The sequence below is a fragment of the Vulpes vulpes genome, chromosome 6 (assembly GCF_048418805.1).
Source record: "Vulpes vulpes isolate BD-2025 chromosome 6, VulVul3, whole genome shotgun sequence".
Classification (NCBI taxonomy): domain Eukaryota; kingdom Metazoa; phylum Chordata; class Mammalia; order Carnivora; family Canidae; genus Vulpes; species Vulpes vulpes.
The window spans coordinates 76,534,203-76,553,810 of NC_132785.1; the positions used below are offsets into that span (position 1 = coordinate 76,534,203).

At 37.7% G+C, this 19,608-nt stretch overlaps 1 protein-coding gene across 8 annotated transcripts in view; it reads right to left on the bottom strand.

Annotated features, from left to right (window-relative positions):
• The window catches only part of SLC25A21 (solute carrier family 25 member 21), a 470,325-nt gene that overhangs the window by 119,580 nt on the left and 331,137 nt on the right, over window positions 1–19,608 (bottom strand). For 7 of the 8 annotated variants that reach the window (XM_072761456.1, XM_072761455.1, XM_072761462.1 and 4 more), the window contains one exon: window positions 7,143–7,226. The exons of the other annotated variant lie outside the window; for it this stretch is intronic. In XM_072761456.1, the coding sequence (XP_072617557.1) occupies window positions 7,143–7,226 (84 nt within the window). The remainder of the gene's footprint in view (window positions 1–7,142; window positions 7,227–19,608) is intronic. 8 annotated transcript variants of the gene reach the window in all.

Here is a 19,608-nt window from a genome sequence, read left to right on the forward strand (position 1 = left end):
GATCCAGGGAACAGTGATGTTAAGAACGATTTGCTCAACTCCAGCTTGGTAATACTGGGTAGATTAGTTGGTTTCTGTTGGGTGAGAAGTGCGGTAGAGAGAAGAGAGAAAAAGCAGCAGCAACTATGGGCCCTTGTGAAGTTGGACTCTGGCTTAGGTGGTGAGGATGCCGACTGCTCAAATAACTGTCATTCCTGGGAAGAGTTAGCACCTCCACTGTCTCTTCAAGTCCAATACTTGCCCTCACTTCCATGTGAAAGTGAGGGGGTTTCCAGAGGCTGCTCAGGGGGTTTTCTCTAGGGGTAAGTCTTTCTATTTAGAGGCAGAGATGCTTTAAAATCACCTGGTCACATTATATTAGGTAAACCACATTTTAACAAGTGGACCCACTAAGTCACCAAATTGAGCTAAAGATCTTGGAGTTAGTCCACCTGTAAAAAGGAAATGTCCAAATCTCACCAGGTTGTTGTTGATTTTGAGTTGTAGACGTCCCACTTCCTTTGTTTGTGTCACAAGCCACTCATTCCTCTTCTTAATGAAAACAAGAGGGAGTGATTATACCTCCTGGGGCTGTGCCATTTATGCCGTCTGAAAGGCACTTAAACGAGTGGCACATTATCTCACACATCTGGAGTTTACCAAATTAGCCAATTACGCTGGAGCTCATAAAACGAGGCCTTAAATGTCATTTAACTAGAAAATATTATAATCACCAAGTGGTCTGATTGTAAGATGATACTTGGGGCAGCATCAGTGGTTACAGAAAACAAATCGTGAAACAAAACACAGTTCAAATGCCCCCCAAATGCAACCACATATTTTCTACAGTAATACTTTCTGAAGAATACCATATTTCTGAAGGCACCAGCAATCAACATGTTTCTCATTTGAGACTAAGTCTAATCCGACCTAGTTGTTTCCTAGTTATTTGCCTTGGGCAAACCAATGCCCATGCATTTTTCTCATAAGAAAACTGAGGAACATGCCGGCTGAGAGCAGACTGATGGGAAACCATGAACTTATCAGAGATCTGGAGCCATCTGTAAGGGATGCGACAATAATTCAGTTAAGATTCTTGAGTTATCAGAGGTCTGTGGTGCTGTCCTGGTACTGACAAGATTCGGTTAACTGAACATATATGGTCTCTCAGGGCTTTCATACTTCACTTGAAGGAAGAGATAAAAAAGCTGCTTTAAATTGTTATGTGATTGGAGGGTAGGAGAGTTTTTTTTTTTTTAAGATTTTATTTATTTATTCATGAGACACACACACACACAGAGAGAGAGAGAGAGAGAGAGAGAGAGAGAGAGAAAGGCAGAGACACAGGCAGAGGGAGAAGCAGGCTCCACGCAGGGAGCCCGACGTGGGACTGGATCCTGGTACCCCAGGATCACAACTTGGGCCGAAGGCGGTGCTAAACCTCTGAGCCACCCGGGCTGCTCAAGTTTTAGAATAGCTATTTAAAAATTAGAGGTTTGTAGCCACAACTTTCACATTGTCTTCTTTTCATTTAATATATAACAAAATTTGGTGTTTAGTTAAAGGTGATATGATATAATGGGAAAACCATGATATATCACTAATACTTGTGTGACTCTGGGCAAGCTATTAAACTTCTTTGATCTTCCGTTTCCCTCATACAAAATATAGACATAACGCTAGACTGTGTTGAGAATAGTGTTGTGTTGAGCATAAATGCATGAAAAAGTCCCTGGCATCGTGCCTGTTATGATGAAAAAAATAAATATTAGTCTCAGATATTTCTTTACTGATGTCTCCAGAATGTCTTAAGTTCTGTTTTATTCTCTTTGCTCTTTATTTCAGCAAGAATGGTCACTAGGCGCTTTCAGAAGAGGCAGACTGAGGGGACAGGCAGTCCTGGTTTTACATTAGCATAATTTACAATCCCCTTGCCCAGCTGTGCATATCTCAATCACTCTCTTTAGAGCAACACCAGGTACAAAAGAGACTAAAAGAACTTTCAGGAGACACTCTGAAACAGAAGGAAGTAAGACATGATGCAGGAACACACAGTAAATGGAGACACCAGCTCCTGCTTGCCAGGAGAATTTACAAAATGAAACTAACTGGCTTTAAAGGCACCTAATAACCTAGCCTAAGCATGTTTTCTGCGTTCACTGTGTCAGTAGATGGACCTATGAGTTTATTTTTGCCAAACCAGAATAAGAAGAGGAATCATGGTGATGACGGAGGACTCTCACCAGTGACAAATTTCTAGCCTGGATCCTCTCTTCTCCATTAGACAAAACAACGATGGCCTCTTTGGTAAAAGCTAACTAAGCGTGAAAATTCCATATGATAGAAATCCTTGTCTAGAATTTGGAAGGCCTTTTTTTTGGATAAAGCTGGGTTGAAAAACCATGTCTTTCATTAAACTATGATGTATCAAGGGATGCCTGGGTGGCTCAGCGGTTGCGCGTCTGCCTACGGCCCAGGGTGTGATCCCCGGGTCTTGGGATCGAGTCCCACATCGAGCTTCCAGCAGGGAGCCTGCTTCTCCCTCTGCCCCTGTCTCTGCCTCTCTCTCTGTCTCTCATGAATAAATAAATAATGTATTGATGATTTTACTTATTTTTAAAAAGATTTTATCATTTATGAGAATAATGTATCGATGCTTTTACTTATTTTTTAAAAGATTTTATTATTTATGAGAGACACAGACAGAGGCAGAGACATAGAGACAGAAGCAGGCTTTCCACAGGGAGCCCAATGTGCGACTGGATCCCTGACTCCTGAGCCGAAGGCAGATGCTCAACCACTGAGCCACCCACGTGCCCCACTTTTACTTATTCTTTTTTTTCTTAATTTAAAGAAATTTTTTTCACTTTTACTTATTCTTAAAAGAAACTTAGGAGTAGCAAAGGGACTTTGACCCATGTATTTGAGCCATTATCTTTTGTAAACATGAATTCTGAACACAGAAGTGGGGAACTGCATTTTTAAGAATGGTGACGAGCACTCTTCTCTTTCTTACAGCAGGGAGAGCTGTACAGACATTAAGAGTGATATCAGACTTTAATGTTCTTTTTTTTTAAAAAAGTATTTATTCATGAAAGACACACAGAGAAAGGCAGGGACATAGGCAGAGGGAAAAGTAGGCTTCTTGCGGGGAAGCCTGATGTGGAGCTCAATCCCAGGACCCTAGGATCATGATCTGAGCCAAAAGCAGATGCTCAACCACTGAGCCACCCAGGTGCCCCAGACTTTAATGTTCTTGAACAACAGGTGAGAAATAGCTTTCAAAACCTTTAACTTGGGGGATATAGGAAAAACCAAGAGAGATGAATATTCTTAACTATACTAATAGTCAAAGTGACTTGTGCTATATCCCTGCAGCCATAGATCAAACTGGCTTGTATGCACCTGAGTGAGAAAAATATCTTTGAAAGCAGAGTGTACTCTAAAAGCTAAATAAGAAAATCCAAAGGAACTGCTGCTTTCACTAGGAAAAAAATTCAACACAAAATGTGCTAAAAGGTTTTCTTTTCTTTTTCCTTTTTTTAAACTTAACACTATGAAATATTCTTACCCTGTATCAAAAACAACAGGCAGCTTTTTCTTTTGCATTTTTACAAATATTTCCATCTCTGAGACTAGAGCTCTCCAGCTCTCAGCTAATAACATGTCCAGATCTAAAAGCATTACAGAAGGAATGTCAATTTGTTCTAGAAGCAATTATACATACAGTTTAGGAAAAGGCCAATTTTACTATGCAAGGACCACACATGCTGTATGTTTGTTGTATTATTTGATATCAAAGCAGAAACATCAAATTCTTCCTAACACACATGAAATAAAGAGGCCGGCTAAGGAACTCCCACATCCAATTCAGAGATATCTGTTACAGCTTATAGAACTTGACAGTGCTGCTACTACTCTTTTATTGGAAAGGGACACTGCTATTGACTCTATATTACACTATGATTTTTAACTTTATATATATATTTTAACTTTATATATATATATTTAACTTAATATATATATATTTTGTAAAATGAGCATGATTTTGATCCCATTTGTCATAACTGCAGGTATATTATTAATGTATGGCACTTAGATACCGTATCTCCAGAGTAATAGCAAGAATTTGCTGATTCCTTGTCACTAGATCACCTAAAAATATTTAATCAGGAATCAAGATTTTATCATAAATTCAGAGGGTGGCCAATAGCAAGAATAATTATATCTGTTTCATTTTGCATCATTATGATTTTGATGTGATTACTTTTATTAATTTAGTGTGCACTTACTATCTCTACTCAGTGTCAAACACAGTTATAGGAGATACAGAACTAAATGAGAAACGGCTTTCAGGGGAATATATTCTTGGGGTAGGGGAGAGGAGACATACAGAAAACAGTCACAGTAAATTAGAGAGGCGCATGCTATCTTTTGTATGGCATATAAAAATGACTGCTAAAGAAAGTGTGTGGTAGAGAAAAGATGGTCAGAGATGGAAAAATGTGAGGGCATCCTTGAGTGAAGAGGGATGGTTTCTTGTGTGGATGAGGGGGTTGGTCCTGCTGGAATAAGATAAAGACAAGAATGCAAATCTCTGAGAATGTGAGCAGATCTGTTTGTAGAGCAGATCTGTGTATGGGGAATGAGTCTGGAAGGCCATAGTAGGATAGGTTCTATAACATAAGAAGCTTAGGCTTTCATCAGAAAGGATGAATACCTACCATTTGCCTCGACATGGATGGAACTGGAGGATATAATGTTGAGTGAAATAAGTCAATCAGAGAAAGACAATCCTCATATGGTTTCACTCATATGTGGAATATAAGAAATCGTGAAAGGGACTATAAGGGAAAGGAGGGAAACTGAATGGGGAAAAATTAGAGAGGAAGACAAACCATGAGAGACTCCTAATTCTAGGAAACATACAAAGGGTTGCAGAAGGGGAGGTGAATGGGGGGATGGGGTAACTGGGTAATGGGCACTAAGGAGGGCACTTGATGGGATGAGCACTAGGTGTTATAGTATATGATGGCAAATTGAATTTAAATATAAATAAATAAATAAATAAATAAATAAATAAATAAATAAATAAAGTTTAGGCTTTATATTGCAGGGCATATTTTTATATATTACCCAAATACTCCAAAAATAAACAAATTAAAACAGTATGATACTGGCATAGAGATAGTTAAACTAATGAAACAGAATAGGAAATGGAGAAATAGAGTAGAAAATTTAGATGACATATAAATGGAAGTTTAATACACAAAAAAGCTAGCATTTCCAATGAGGGAGTAAAAGATGGATTTTTCAACAAGTGGTGTTTGGACAACTGACTAACCATTTGAAAATAAAATTTAATTTCTATATACCACATGACAAATTAAAAAAATTCTCAGATGGATTAATGATTTAAATGTAAAACATATCAGAAGAAAATGTTTATAATCTTGGGGTTAGAAGATATCCCTCTTTCTAATGTGACAACAAGGTCAGATATCACAGAGGAAAAGATAGATATAACCACAAAACCACAATCTTCAAAAATTACAAGGTTCTGAAAAGTTTAAGGCACTATAGCTCTAAGACAAATGACAGGTTGGGGAAGATATCTGTAATCTATGTAATAGTTAAAGAATTAGTACCTATAATATATACTGAGCTCCTCTAAATCAATAAAAAAATCTAACATAGAAAAAATGAGCAAAGAACACAAATACGAAATTCATGAAAGAAATGACAACTAATAGTTATAAAAGTATGCTCAATCCCAGATATAATCAAAAGAAAGCTTGTAGATAATTTTATTTTTTACCTATTAGATTATTGACAGGAGATAAATGTGGGTGATAGATATACCAAATGATGATTGATAATGTTCAGTGTTTGAGAGGATGTAGAGAAATGATACTGAAGGTATACAATTGGTACATGCTTTCTGGATGATAATTGGGTAACATTTATATATAAAATGTACATATCATTAGATCCTATAATTCCAGAGGTAGTAACTTATTTATAGAAAAAAATGTATATGAACACAAATATGAAAAAACAGTATGAGGATATTTATTGCACTGTTGTGCAATAATATTGAAGTCTAATAGTGAAAATCTGCAAACAACCTAGTGGTCTGCCAAAAGGATTAATTTAATAAATTGCAGCACAGTTGTAGATACAAAAATTACTATGGTGTTGTTAAAAATATATATCCCATCATGGAAAGACATCCATGACATATGTTTAACTGAAATAACAGTTGGTAGAATAATCCCCATAGTATAATCTGCCAGAGAGGCACTGAACTAAAAAGGTTAGGAGCATGGGTTTTGAGGTCAAGCAGATCTGGATTTGAGTCCCAGTTCTATTATTTATCAGATATGTGAAAATGGCTAATTGCTCTGAGTCTTAGTTTCTTCATTTGTCCAACTGGAATGGATTCTATTAGAACTTACCTCACAAAAAAAAAAAAAAAAAAAAAAAAAAGAACTTACCTCACAGAGTTTTAAAGAGGATTTATAGTACATAGTAGAGGCTAAATAGATACTAGTTATTATTACTATTATCATTTTTTGCATACTTATTATTTTCAACCAGTTCTCTCATGAAAACGACTTCAAAAAGCCAATCTAATATCCTTTGGAAAATTATGTTGGATAGAGTCTCTAATTGAATCTATATGTCAAAGACAATTTTAGCTTATGTAAAAAAATATTCTACTTATCTAGTAATCTGCTGAATAAGGATAGCAAATTTGACACATTAATTTTTTACATAGTTCTGTTTTGGTTGAATATTCATAAGTCACAAGGCAAATAAGGAACACATTTGGACACTATATTCAAGAATCAAAATAAAGAACATTTAGATAGCTGCTGTTAGGAGAACTTTAAAAAATCCTAATGGCACTAAATAGAAATTGTCTTCTAGTTAGCAAACTGATTATTAATATCATTTTTGTGGTAGTTCTTATGTATACATATTTAGTTCTCAATTGTATTATCAGGAAAAACACAAAAAAGGTGGGAAGGCACCCTTTTAAATACTTCCCCCAATAACATCAGGAAAATGAGCCACTCAAAATGAAAAAAACATGTTGTACAGTAATATGTTAAATGCCTATGTCAACATAAACTTCATACAGAAAGAAACACACATACCCTTCTCTTCGGAAAATTGTTCGAAAGCTGTCTCCCAAGCTTTTATAACTATTTGGATCAGTTGCACATCTCTGAATCTGGAATCTAGAAAAAAAAATCAAACAAACAAAAATCCTAGTTAAGGATTTTGCCAAATGGCTTTTCTCATTTTTCAAAGTCTTAGGAAACTTAGCCTTTTCAGGTTAATCTAAAATATTCTGGTTTTTACTATAGATTTTATTGATTTATTTGCCTTATGTAATCTTTACCTTCCTTTTGTAGCCTTTAAAACTATATTTCTCTGTGCCTTAATAGAAACTAGGGAAAGGGTTTTTTCATCTGTTTCTTAGCCAGGCAGATGCACCCTGAGGCATTTATGCCTTTTTCTTTTATGAAAAGCATACACAGATGTCATAGATTGTTTTAATGTATAATTCAGAAATCTGAAGGTGCATATGAAACAAATAAGTAGCTCTATTTCTTATCTTAATTAGTGCCCCCTTGATGGTAATTTAATACAAAGGTTAAAAATACAGAGCAGCTAATACGGCCTAACTTTGATCCTGATTGTGAATTTGGAATTCATTCTGGCAGACAGGAGCCCGTGCTTAAAGCAAGAATTGCAGTTGTATTGTGATACAGTTTACAATCACTACTTCTACTTCGTGAAGGAGCAGAGTTGGTCAACATGATCCAGCTACCTGAATTTTCACAGAAGTGCCGTGTTCTGTATATAGTTGGTGCTAAACAAAAATGTCTTGCATTTTGGAAAGCTGAATTCTTTTTTTTCCTTCTTTTTGGTCAAGATTATGCATCTCAGGACTATCACCTTCAAAATTTGGAAATTTCCTGATGTGAGGATTTTAATTTATTTATTTTGTACCTTATTCTGGGGTTTGTTTCTACAGAGGTTTATGGCAAGTGCTCTTGTTTCCCTACACCCCAGCTTTTCTCCATTTTTGGGTTTCTTTAGTCTGCTCACTCCCTGTATGTAACTTCCTTGTTGCAATTCTGAGCTGAGGCCCTTCTGCTTTTCCTTCCACAATTTTACCAAAAAATTTTAATAAGATTTTTCAGAAACACCACTCCTACCATCTACTTTAAGATGTTTTTTCTCAGATTGCTCAATTTATAATACGAATACTTCTACCTCTAAGAATGATGGATTTTATGGTTCTAAGGCCCCAGGGAATTATGCTGAAAACTTACCCATATATCACAGAAAAGAGTGAATGTTTTGATTGAAGTAGTTGGGCATATGAAAGGAATGAGTATATTTTATGACTGGAAAGTGAGGCTGATCATATTTGATTGTGTAAAGGAGAGAGTTGATGATTATAATTGTGCAGGAGGGAAGCCATTCAGAGATGAGGAAGTTGAGTATTCCAGCACAGTTCTTCCTCAGAACCCACACAAATACCTAAAAAATATTTACTGTCTGATTGGGTGGATTGGAGTGGGAGCATAGAGGGCAGAACAACCATGAAGGCAGTGTGCCAATCCAGGTGGAGATAATGCCAGATTATCAATGGAGGCAACAGAAATGTAAAGAAAAGTGTAAGCTTGTTGGGTAATCCTTATTCTCTTTAAATATGTATGTGTGTGCTTGCGCGTGTTCATGTTTTATGATCAATTCAGCATGACCCCCTCTTGATCCTCTTCAACCCAGCAAGCAATATTCTACTATTGCCAAAATTTAAGACATCATAAATATTCATCTTCATAATGGTTTTGTCAAATTTACACCTCTATTAGCATGATCATCTTTAGAAGATTAGTTTTTTATAAGAACTATATTTCTAAAATTCAAATTGTATTGAACTCATCGGAAGATCATGGACCAATACAGCTAATTCATTTAAACTGTTCCAGATATAGAAGTACATTTTGTGTATGCATAATCACTGACCCAGAAGGCTCAGTAGGCAGTTTTGTCTAGAATCAAGAACATGATTTGATGGTCAGGTAGATGGACCATGTTTGGTATTTCTGGGCTACTGCATATAGATGAGTTAACTTGGTACAAATGAATTTTGTATTGGAAACAAATGAATTAACACTAAACCCAAAATAGTATAATGAGAAAACTGTATGTACATCTATACAATGAATAATTTTGCAAAAAATTTGTTTATACTACAAATAACATAGGGAGTGATTTCCAAAATATGACATTGATTGTGAAAAAAGAATCTCTATCTCTGCCTTTGCACATTTGCAGCCTATAGTCATGCTAAGTATGAAACATTTTCTTATGTCCTAGTTGGGAAGTCCATGATTATTCTCTAACTGTTCTTTGAAGAAAATAATTTAAAATAATTTTATGTATTATAAAAGTATTACATACTCATAGGTTTTTCTTATAATATCTGTAATAATTTTCGTTAAGTTCACTTCCATCAAATTCCTTTCTAGGTGCTTTTTTCCCAAATTACCAAATATTTTAAAAATAACTGTCATATGAAATAAGATCTACAGGTTTAAAAAAAAAACTCAGGGCACTATCTTCACCGTCAAGAGTCACAATAAATAAATAAATAAATAAATAAATAAATAAATAAATAAATAAAATAATTTACAATATAAAGAAAATATCCACAATGTCAAATAGCATCAGCACCAAATTGCCCAGGTGTTCATCAGACGGGGTAATTACTGCTTTCTGCAGAGGGTCAGGAAGGACTTTAGGAAGGAGAAGGGACTTGAGCTGCTCCTAGAGGATTCAGAGGAAAAAGAGTAAGCAGGAGAAAGCATTCCAGGTGGGGAAGTGAGAGAAACAAAGGCCAGTGAGAAAAAGTTGTCCTTTCAAGGGAAGTGAAGAAAGAGATCCCCCGCAATGGCAACCTCCCACATTCCCTTCAGGACAGGTGTTACAGGACTCTGCTGCAGCATTCAGTTGCTCAGGGTGGGGAGACCTGAGTGGGTTAGGTGAGGAAATTTATGAAATTAAATCAAAGCCCAGGGTAGACCATTTGACCTCTTCCTGCTCCTCAGCTGAGTACTTCAGTTAATTCTGCATGACCATCTCAGTTATGTGATCTTAGTCTTGGAAGGGACTACAAATGAGTCAGCAGAGGAACCAAAGCAAGTGCATCCCAATGGCTAGAAAAATGGCTTTACTCCCTCTTTCACTGCTGGAGTTAGAGATGTTGACTTGGTGTATGATCTTGGTGTGCTTGGGTAATGCTGAGGCAGATCTTCCATCAGCTCACACCAAGATGAATACAGAATATGGTGATTTCCTAATTAACTAGTTACCTAACCTTACTATTGGAAGCCTTGGCACTTTACTTGCTGGTTGCAATTTCTTTCTTTTTGTAGAATCTGACAGATACTATTTCTAATTTGCTATTCATTCAGTTAGTAAGACTTCTCGAACACTTAGTATGTATTAGGTATTCCACTACCTGGGGCATTACAAAGAAATAAGACATAATCCTGCCCTTTAGAAGCTTCTAGTTAGTGCAAATAGATGATTACTATATGCAAGTAATAATAGTGTTTCAGAGTATCCAGTGTCAGCCAAGGAGTTTTATTGGCACTGAGCAAACACATACTATTATTACTCTTCTTGGAGATGATCTCCTATCTATGGGTGGACTGTAGCTGACAGATAATAGTACTATATGGAGGCACTGGAGGGAAGAGGGAAAATGGGAAGGCTATCTTCGGGCTAAATATCTGGTGATTAAATTTTACCCGCCCACTTTAGGACAGGCAACAAGAACAGTGAGTGGAATCGTAAGGAGTGCTCCATTTAGAAATGGACTGATGGGTGACGCTGTGTTAATTACAAACAGGAGCAATGACACCAAAATCACATTATATGAGGAGGGTCCACAAGCTGTTGCAAAGTCGTGCCAAAGGACGGGCAGGCATGGTAAATACTAATTCCTCAGTAAAGCCGCCCACCATTCTTTCCGATGCTAAAGCAGTTGGAGGTCCCGTGAAGCCGGCTAAGGCAAGGGCAGCTGTCTCTTCTATTGCACATCTCAAACACGGCGTGTCTACACTTTGCAGAGAAAGTACATGCAGTATTTAGTTCTACCGCACATGACTTCTTTGGATCACAGACTTAGTTATCAGTTCTTCTAAGGAATCTGTTTCAAGTTGATATAATTATAGTGCATTTTGGTCAATCATGTAAAACAGCAATTTCCTTCTTCCTCTCTACTACATTTCAGCAACTTAAAAGGTTTCTCTCTTGGATTGAAGCTTTACGTCAGCCTTATCCCAATCTGCATTCTGTGCTAACAAATTCTCCCTACGCCCGGGGAGACAATTTTCCAGTTACGTCATACAGCTCTTTGTAAAATTACAAAGGCAAAGCCACACTACTCTTGATTGTATTCAGAAGAAAAGGTTGGACCTTTCCATTGTCTTAATAAAAGCAGCTTAGACACATCTGGAATCTCCATCTGAGAAACTTCCCTTATTAGAATGAAAACCTGCTGCCAAACTGGCGAATTGGACAGTGGAGTAGCTCTTGAGAAGTATTTGGGGCCTGATGTGCAGTCAGGATGAACCACAAAGAGAGGCATGCAGCTTAAACCCCATGTATGCCTCACTGCCCAGGAGCCAGCAATCTCATCTGCTGTGGTGCCAGGGAGCACAGTTCTGCATACTCCTACAAGCAAGCAGAGGGAACAGCCCTGTGCCCCACCATGCCCTACACACGAAGTGAGTTACTGTGGTAACCACCAGGGCAAAGAAGGGCTGCTCAATGTTCACAAACAAATGCACAAGCATATTTTTAAAAGCTGAAGAATGTTCTCACTCACTAAACTATTTATTTTTCTCTGCACGGGTCGAGAACCATAACTGTAGCCTTTCCCACTGACTTCGTTGTATGCCCAGCCGGTGACACCAAATTTCAGACTACTCTTGTTGATTTGCAGCCCAGTTAGGAATGCCAGGTTAGGTATTTGGCTTGTTTGAGCACTTTTTAAGAGATGGCCATAAAAAAGATAAGTCTGTAAGGAATAAAATGACTTTGCTGCCTTAAAAGCTATAGGATGGGGTTGTTTGAAAATTTCAAAATCTCAAATTTATGCAGTGCCTTTATTTGCAAAGTAATTTTATATATGTCACTTTAAAAAAATACTCATGGCTGATGGCATCTATACTGGGGAGGGGAGGCTTCAGGACACACACACATATATGTACATGTATATATAATTTATAGTATATTTATATGAAGGGTGGCAGTTGGGTTGCAAAGAGTCCGATTGGGGTAGGTTATGACACTTGTCCTGAAGCTATATTTGCATAGCACACACTCTGCTTTTTAGTTTGAGCATATGATTGCTTGTGGTGCTTTAGGGTAGGGAACTGAAGGAGATACAGGAGGCAGAGAAAGCCATCCAAGCCATCCCTTTGGTACTGCCATTAACCCCAAGCAGGGCAATGAGCTGGGTGAGGTTTAGCTGTAGTATCATTTCCAGGTCATTTTCCAGTTCAATAGTATTCTTATGCTCTCTCTTACCTTCCTATCTGCAACAACACTCTCAGAAAAGCACTCACACCATTTATCCTTAATGTAGCTTTTCAATTGAGATGCTGTCTCTCAGATCTTGTCCCCTGTAAAAGGAATTTCTGCTGTCAAAGGGGAGGCAGAAAGGCTTGTTTTGTTTCGGGTGGAGGTGCAGGGTACCTATGCCACCAAAGATAGTCTTAAGCAGTGTGTTTTTCCTGAGTGGGATTGTATGCTACCATCATGCTGAAGGCTACATAAAAATTACACCTTTGTGTCAGAGGTGAGGAACTTGGGGGAACTGAGACACAGACCAGGAGCCACCAGTTAGAATTTAAGTGCAGCCACCAATAAGCAGTGAAATCTAGTAAGGTTAGTAGCTTACTCCTTCTTGGCCTTTCTCCTCAACAGAAAAATGGGAGGGCAGACATTAGAGGACACTTTGATTTTGAAGGGACAGTGACACATAGATTTATATTTGAGTTTGTTAGCCATAAGGAAGAAACAGCATTTCATTTTGTTTTGCAAAGCCCCAAATTCCATATTTTATAGAGGTGGGAGACAGCTAAAAAAATTATATACTGACAATAAATAGTGATGAATCTAATGAAACTCCCTGCCAAGATCTTCACCGATGTACTATGAACAAAGATTATTAGTAATTACCAGAATGTTACACATGCTCTTTAATAAACACTTAAGAAACCCACTAATGAATCAGAGATTAACAGACTAAAGGTTTGCAATTACAGAACACATTAAAAGGATAACTGTAGGAAGATTAAGTAAAGATTTTAATTCACCGTAATTAGCCTATCTTACCAAAATAAGATGTTTCTCCTCTGGAGTATGTTTGCTTTCTTACTGGTTGGTTGAGCATGGCCAAAGTCACACTGAACAAGCAAAGGCATGTCTGAGGCTTTGAAATTTAGGTGGACACACCTTCCTTACAAACTTTGGGAAAAAGCCCTAGGAAGCAGCAGATCTTTAGAAGAATTCCCACCCTGTATATTTATTTCCTGTACACTGAAAAATCACTTTCCACTGAGGCTGCCCCAAAGGAAGAAATACCCACTTTCCATGAAAGGCTAACGACTAAACTGAAGAGGAATGGGGTCTCTGCATTGATCATCCCTACAGAGAGACTACATAAGATGGTGGGGAGATGATTCCATCAGTTTCCTTTAGCAAGTGCTGGGGAGAAAGGTTTTCTTTGAACATTTCTCAAAGGAATGTGAGTTGTGGGTATTCTGTTTTACTTTAGGTTAAATATAACAATAATCCACATAACACTGTCTTGGCAATGATGAGCAGTGGAGAGTCCTTTAGTCACGTTGGAAGGGTGTGATTTATAGATTTCTGCCTCCCTGTTTCTTGAGATCCCCCTCTGCACAAGAGTCAAAATTAAGAATTCTGAGGACGTGGGGATCCCTGGGTGGCGCATCGGTTTGGCGCCTGCCTTTGGCCCAGGGCGCGATCCTGGAGACCCGGGATCGAATCCCACGTCGGGCTCCCGGTGCATGGAGCCTGCTCCTCCCTCTGCCTGTGTCTCTGGCTCTGTCTCTCCTTCTATCTCTCAAGAATAAATAAATAAAATCTTTAAAAAAAAAACAAACAAACAAAAAAAAGAATTCTGAGGACGAAAAGATGGATGAGTAAACCACAGATCTTGTCCTTTAGAACAGAACAAACAGGTGGAGGGCAGAGAGATATTAGTAATTAATTATAAAACAAGGTGGAATACAGAGGCACCTGGGTGGTGCAGTCAGTTAAGTGTCTGCCTTCAGCTCAGGTCATGCTCCCAGGGTCCTGGGATCAAGTCCTATGTCAGGCTCCCTGCTCAGCAGGGAGTCTGCTTCCCCCTCTGCCTCACCTCATCTCTCCGCCCCTGCTTGTGCTCTCCCTCTCTCTCAAACAAATAAATAAAATATATATATTTTAAAAGACAACACAAGTGTTAAAGATTCTGGGAACTAGGTTCATCTGCAATTTAAGCATTGCTTTTGCGTGCTGGGTTCACGACTCAGGCCTGGCATCAATTAGCACCCTAAAATAATGCTAACAAATCCACAAGGGTCATGAGTTTGGCTCTGTCTGAGCAATGACCACCGACCAAAGTTCAAAAGCTGTACCCTTACAAATTTGGCTGCTTACCAAATTATTCTAAAAATTCAGGGAAAAGAAACATATTTTTCCTGAATGTTGCTCAGTCATTGCTCAGAGAGAGTCTCTTTATAAAAGAAACAAAGGCCTATGCCTGGTAAAAATTAAGATGTCCTTTGCCTATTTAAAGTCTCAATGTCTTTACTAGATGTAGGTGGGCTGGGCTATGCTTTGGCTTAATGTTTATGGTATTGTAAAGAAGACCAATAAATTTCTCTATGTTATTTTAAAACAGTTTATAATTTGAAGAAATATGTAACCTGGAGTGCTCAGTCAGCCTAGATAATTACTACAGATAAGGTAACACATCTTGGCAAGGCCACAAAAGCAAGGGAAATCTTCTGTGCCATGTAATTTTGAACACGCTTTTGAACAGAGCCTCAAAAATACTATCTCTCAAAAATATCAGATCAACCCAGATAGCCTGATTATACTTTAAGTAATTTCCTGTGATCCTAGACACATCTAATTGCAGTCTCCTTTCACAAGCCAGGGAGATTTAAAGTCTGATATTCTGTGACTGTACATTTTACAATTCACACTTTATACACTTAAGTATCCTATAAATGGTTCATCATTTTGTCAAATGCAAGTTTTGTTACAATAAACATTTACCTATGCATCTCTGATCAGTGTGATCAAATAGATCTAGTTTTATACATCTTACACAATTATAAGACATATGGTATTCCTAGTATATGGAATCTGTGCAAAATTTGACGTTGTAAAATGAATCATGATAAGACAGTTGATTCTACCATCTGGCACACGTTCTTTGAGTTGTTTATATTACTTATAGGATAATAACTCAGAACACTGATAATATAGTTCTAAAATTTATTTTAATGACAATATGCTAGTTAACAAGTCAGAGACAAATGATCATTAGAAATTACAACCTAAATATAATAATGTTAAACCGCAAGCAATAAAACAAGCTAATTGACATAGCTGTATAATTAAAGTGCTCCAAGCATAAACTGGTCTCAATTAAACAAAAGCCTGACTAGCATGACTTTCTGTAATTTGCTTTGTAAAATACATGTCACATTATAAAACTATGCTGATAATATCATGATATAGGGTTGCCACTTTTTGAATATACATATGTGTGTATTTATGCATATATTTAAACTCTATATTTAATGTCAACAAATAACCTGATGCACCTACCTACATTTTCCCAAGTGCACTGATGTAGGATGGCCATTACAGTGGTTAATAAGCATGAAATCAAATTATACCTGGGAAGTGAGGGAAGGATGGATCACAGGTTGGAAAATAACCCATTAGCAAGGTAATGAGAGTAGAGAGGGTGACAACAGCTTTAGCAATCAAATACTGAAATTGCTACAGTCATGACAAGTATCGTCGTTTTCCCATATTCCCCAAATAATTATAGTCTTAAAAAAATTGACCCTCCCTCACCAAAAAAAGTTAGCTATGTTCTTTCGCTCTCTGATCCTCCCCGCCTACCTCCTTGGGTCAACAGGTTTTTCTCATGTTCATCAATGGCATCTGCTGCCTGGTGTCAGAGACTACACGACGTCATTCTCACCTGTTGAACTTCAGCTTATTGCTCAGGATGAGACTGAAGTTCTTGGTTTCTAGCCTCCATCAACGATTTCCAGAACAGGGAAATAGAAAGCAGTCAAATCTACCAAAACCCTCTCACTGGCCCTGGGAACTGAGCCACTTCACATAAACTAATTATGTACTAGAGACCATAAGCCAGGGTCCCAGTGAGGGAGAATTTCAGGGAATACAGAGTCTCTAGAGACCTAATATACCATTCCATTTTATTTTAACTGATCAAATGTGCCTATTTTATGGTTTATTTAGCACTGATAAGAAAGGATGTTTTTCAATAATGTCAAAGAAAGAAAGATTAAGAGAGTGGGTGGTTTCTTTGCATTCATAAGCATAAATGCTTATGCTAGAAATAAATCTGGGGGAATGGAGGTAATAAACTTGGCTAGTAAGGAAGAAAACATGCTTATGCTTATCAGAGTTGAGGAAAATTTCAAGGGAAGTTTTTATTTTTATACCAAGATTGACCTCATATGTTACCAAGATTTGGATCAGTTATTATTGATTCCAAATGAGGACAGAGTTTTCAAAAGCATTTTATAGGTGGACAGGACCCAAAAATGACCAAAAAAGTGGTGATCATAACGCTTACTTGTAAATCACTTTCAACTTTGAGAGCATTTTTACATATGTGATCTCATCTCAGGGGTCTCCTCAATTTCACAGTTCCTTATATTTGTAGGATAAAAATCCTTGACAAAGGTAAAAAGAAAAAGTATCAACTTGGAGCTAGAAAGGCATCAGACTAGAGGGGATAGGTTTCCCTGAAGTCTCTTACCTGTATTATATATTTCTGCCTCTAGGTCAGAGAATGTCCAATAAAATTCTTTCTCTAAAACCAAGCTTTTTTCATCTGTTAAAGAGGGAATAATGTTACTTGCACACTACCCAATTGACTTTGAAGTTTATCTCTGGAACTCTAAAAAAAAAAAAAAAATCAACTTGAATTCACTGTTCTGGGGAAAGCCAGGTTTCAGAGATGAATTGATTGTGTTAATTTTATTTGATCCCTCATTGTCTAGAGTATAGACTGTGGGTGGAGAGGGATCTCTCATGGGGGAGGTGGGAGGGATATCTTTGTGGAAGAATTTGGATGCAATCCTATTTGAAGAACAAGACATCGTGTGACTCCTTTCAGCCCTCTCATTGTAGACAACTGGGAATGATACATTGTAGACCGAAAAAAAAAAAAAAAACCAAACAAAACAACAACAACAACAAAAAAAACCCAAGCAACCTTTCTATATTTATTTAGCATCTATTCTATGGGGTTTATTACCAAGCCTACTGTCTGTGTGGGGAACACAGTCAAGACCAATATCAATTGACTGTAACTTCTCTTTCTCTCTCCCTAACCCCCATCCTCTCTCTAACTCTACCTTTTTCTCAACTATATGGCTGTAATAATGAAGATTCCATTATGACATGAACCTATGCTCAAGAGAGCCCCTGTGGAAGGGTATGGTTTCATTATCATCAAGTAATATGCTAAAAATACTGAAAATCATGTAGAACACTGGCAACAGAAGAGATGCGTGGATTATTCCCACTCAGGAGCAGGCCTAAACTTGGCCACAGAACTTGTACAGGAAACTATGCTTCACCAATTCACCAAATATTTACTAAAAGACAACTAATATTTTTGGCCAAATTATAGGTGGGTAGTTTGGCAGGTAACAAAGCACTTCCAGACAGTTCCAGTCATTTAATTTCATAAAATGACAATCCTATTCCAACCAGCAACTTTTACATAAATGTAACTTTCCATTTTAAAACAATGATCCTAAAACAAAAACAAAAGCAAAAAAAACAAAACAAAAAAAAAAACAAAAAAAAACCCAACTAGCTCTCTACTCTACAAATTAAGATCCAGATTAATTGGATATCTTGGTTAATGTAGGTTCCCTAAAATCTTAAAGTCTAAACATAAAAGATTTATTTAAAATGAGATCCAAGGGGCACCTGGGTGGCTCAGTGGTTGAGTGTCTGCCTTTGGCTCAGGTCATGATCCCGGGGTCCTGGGACTGAGTCCAGTATCAGGCCCCCTGCAGGGAGCCTGCTTCTCCTGTTGCCTATGTCTCTGACTCTCTCTGTATGTCTCTCATGAATAAATAAATAAGTAGGTAAGTAAATAAATAAATAAAATCTTTAAAATGAGACCCAAGTGAGACGCCTACAGCAAACTCATAAGAATTAAATCTTCTCCTTCAAACTTCTGCTAGGGTGAGTTCTGGTTGTGTCTGATAAACTCTGCTCGTTTGCACTCAATTAATTATCATGAGTTCCAAGTGTGACAGATTTTTTTTAATGGTTAAAAATATAAGTTTTATGTATATTTTACCATAATTAAAAAAGACAAAGCCTTGTTCAACTTAAGGATATTTCATAGCTCTTTCACCATCTCCCAAAGCTGTTCCCTAAAAACCAGTGTGGTTGGGAGTTTGATTGAAACATTAGCTCAAAAAGAAAAAAAAAAAGAAAGAAACATTAGCTCAAGGGCAGCCTGGGTGGCTCAGCGGTTTAGCATCACCTTCAGCCCAGGGCGTGATCCTGGAGACCCGGGATTGAGTCCCACGTCAGGCTCCTGCATGGAGCCTACTTCTCCCTCTGCCTGTGTCTCTGCCTCTCTCTCCCTTCCTCTGTGTCTTTCATGAATAAATAAATAAAGTCTTAAAAAAAGATTAGCTCAAGAAGACAGTAGTGCTGAAGGAAGGTTTTTGGGTGGTGGGTGTGGGGGTGTGGTAGCAGGGAGCCAGGAAAGGCAAAGTGGTGGGGGAAAAGCATTTAGTGCAGAATACTCCTGGAGGACCCTGAGCTTGTCTCATCCCTCGAACATAGCTGGATGTTATCAAATTATTCTAAACACCCAAGAAGTCGATCAGAGCTCTGAGAGAACAAAAACTGCACTACACGTAGTAAAGCGACCACTATTTGGAAGGTAGGAGGTGCAGAAAGTTCACCTGGGGGAGACATAGCTGAAGACTAAATTTAAACATGGAGTTTTAGCTCCTCCTTCTGCAAGCAAAACCTTATCATGAAGTATAGAAGAGCAAAAAAGTGTTCTGGAACAGTGAAATTTACAAAGAAATTTACAACTGACATTTGAGGAGTGCCAACCCTGTATGGGGCACTTACATGTTAAGACTGCTTAACTCAGACATTGATCCTGATATAGAAATATACATACCACGGGCACCTGGGTGGCTCAGTCTGTTGAGCATCTGACTCTTGATTTCGGCTCAGGTCATGATCTCAGGGTTG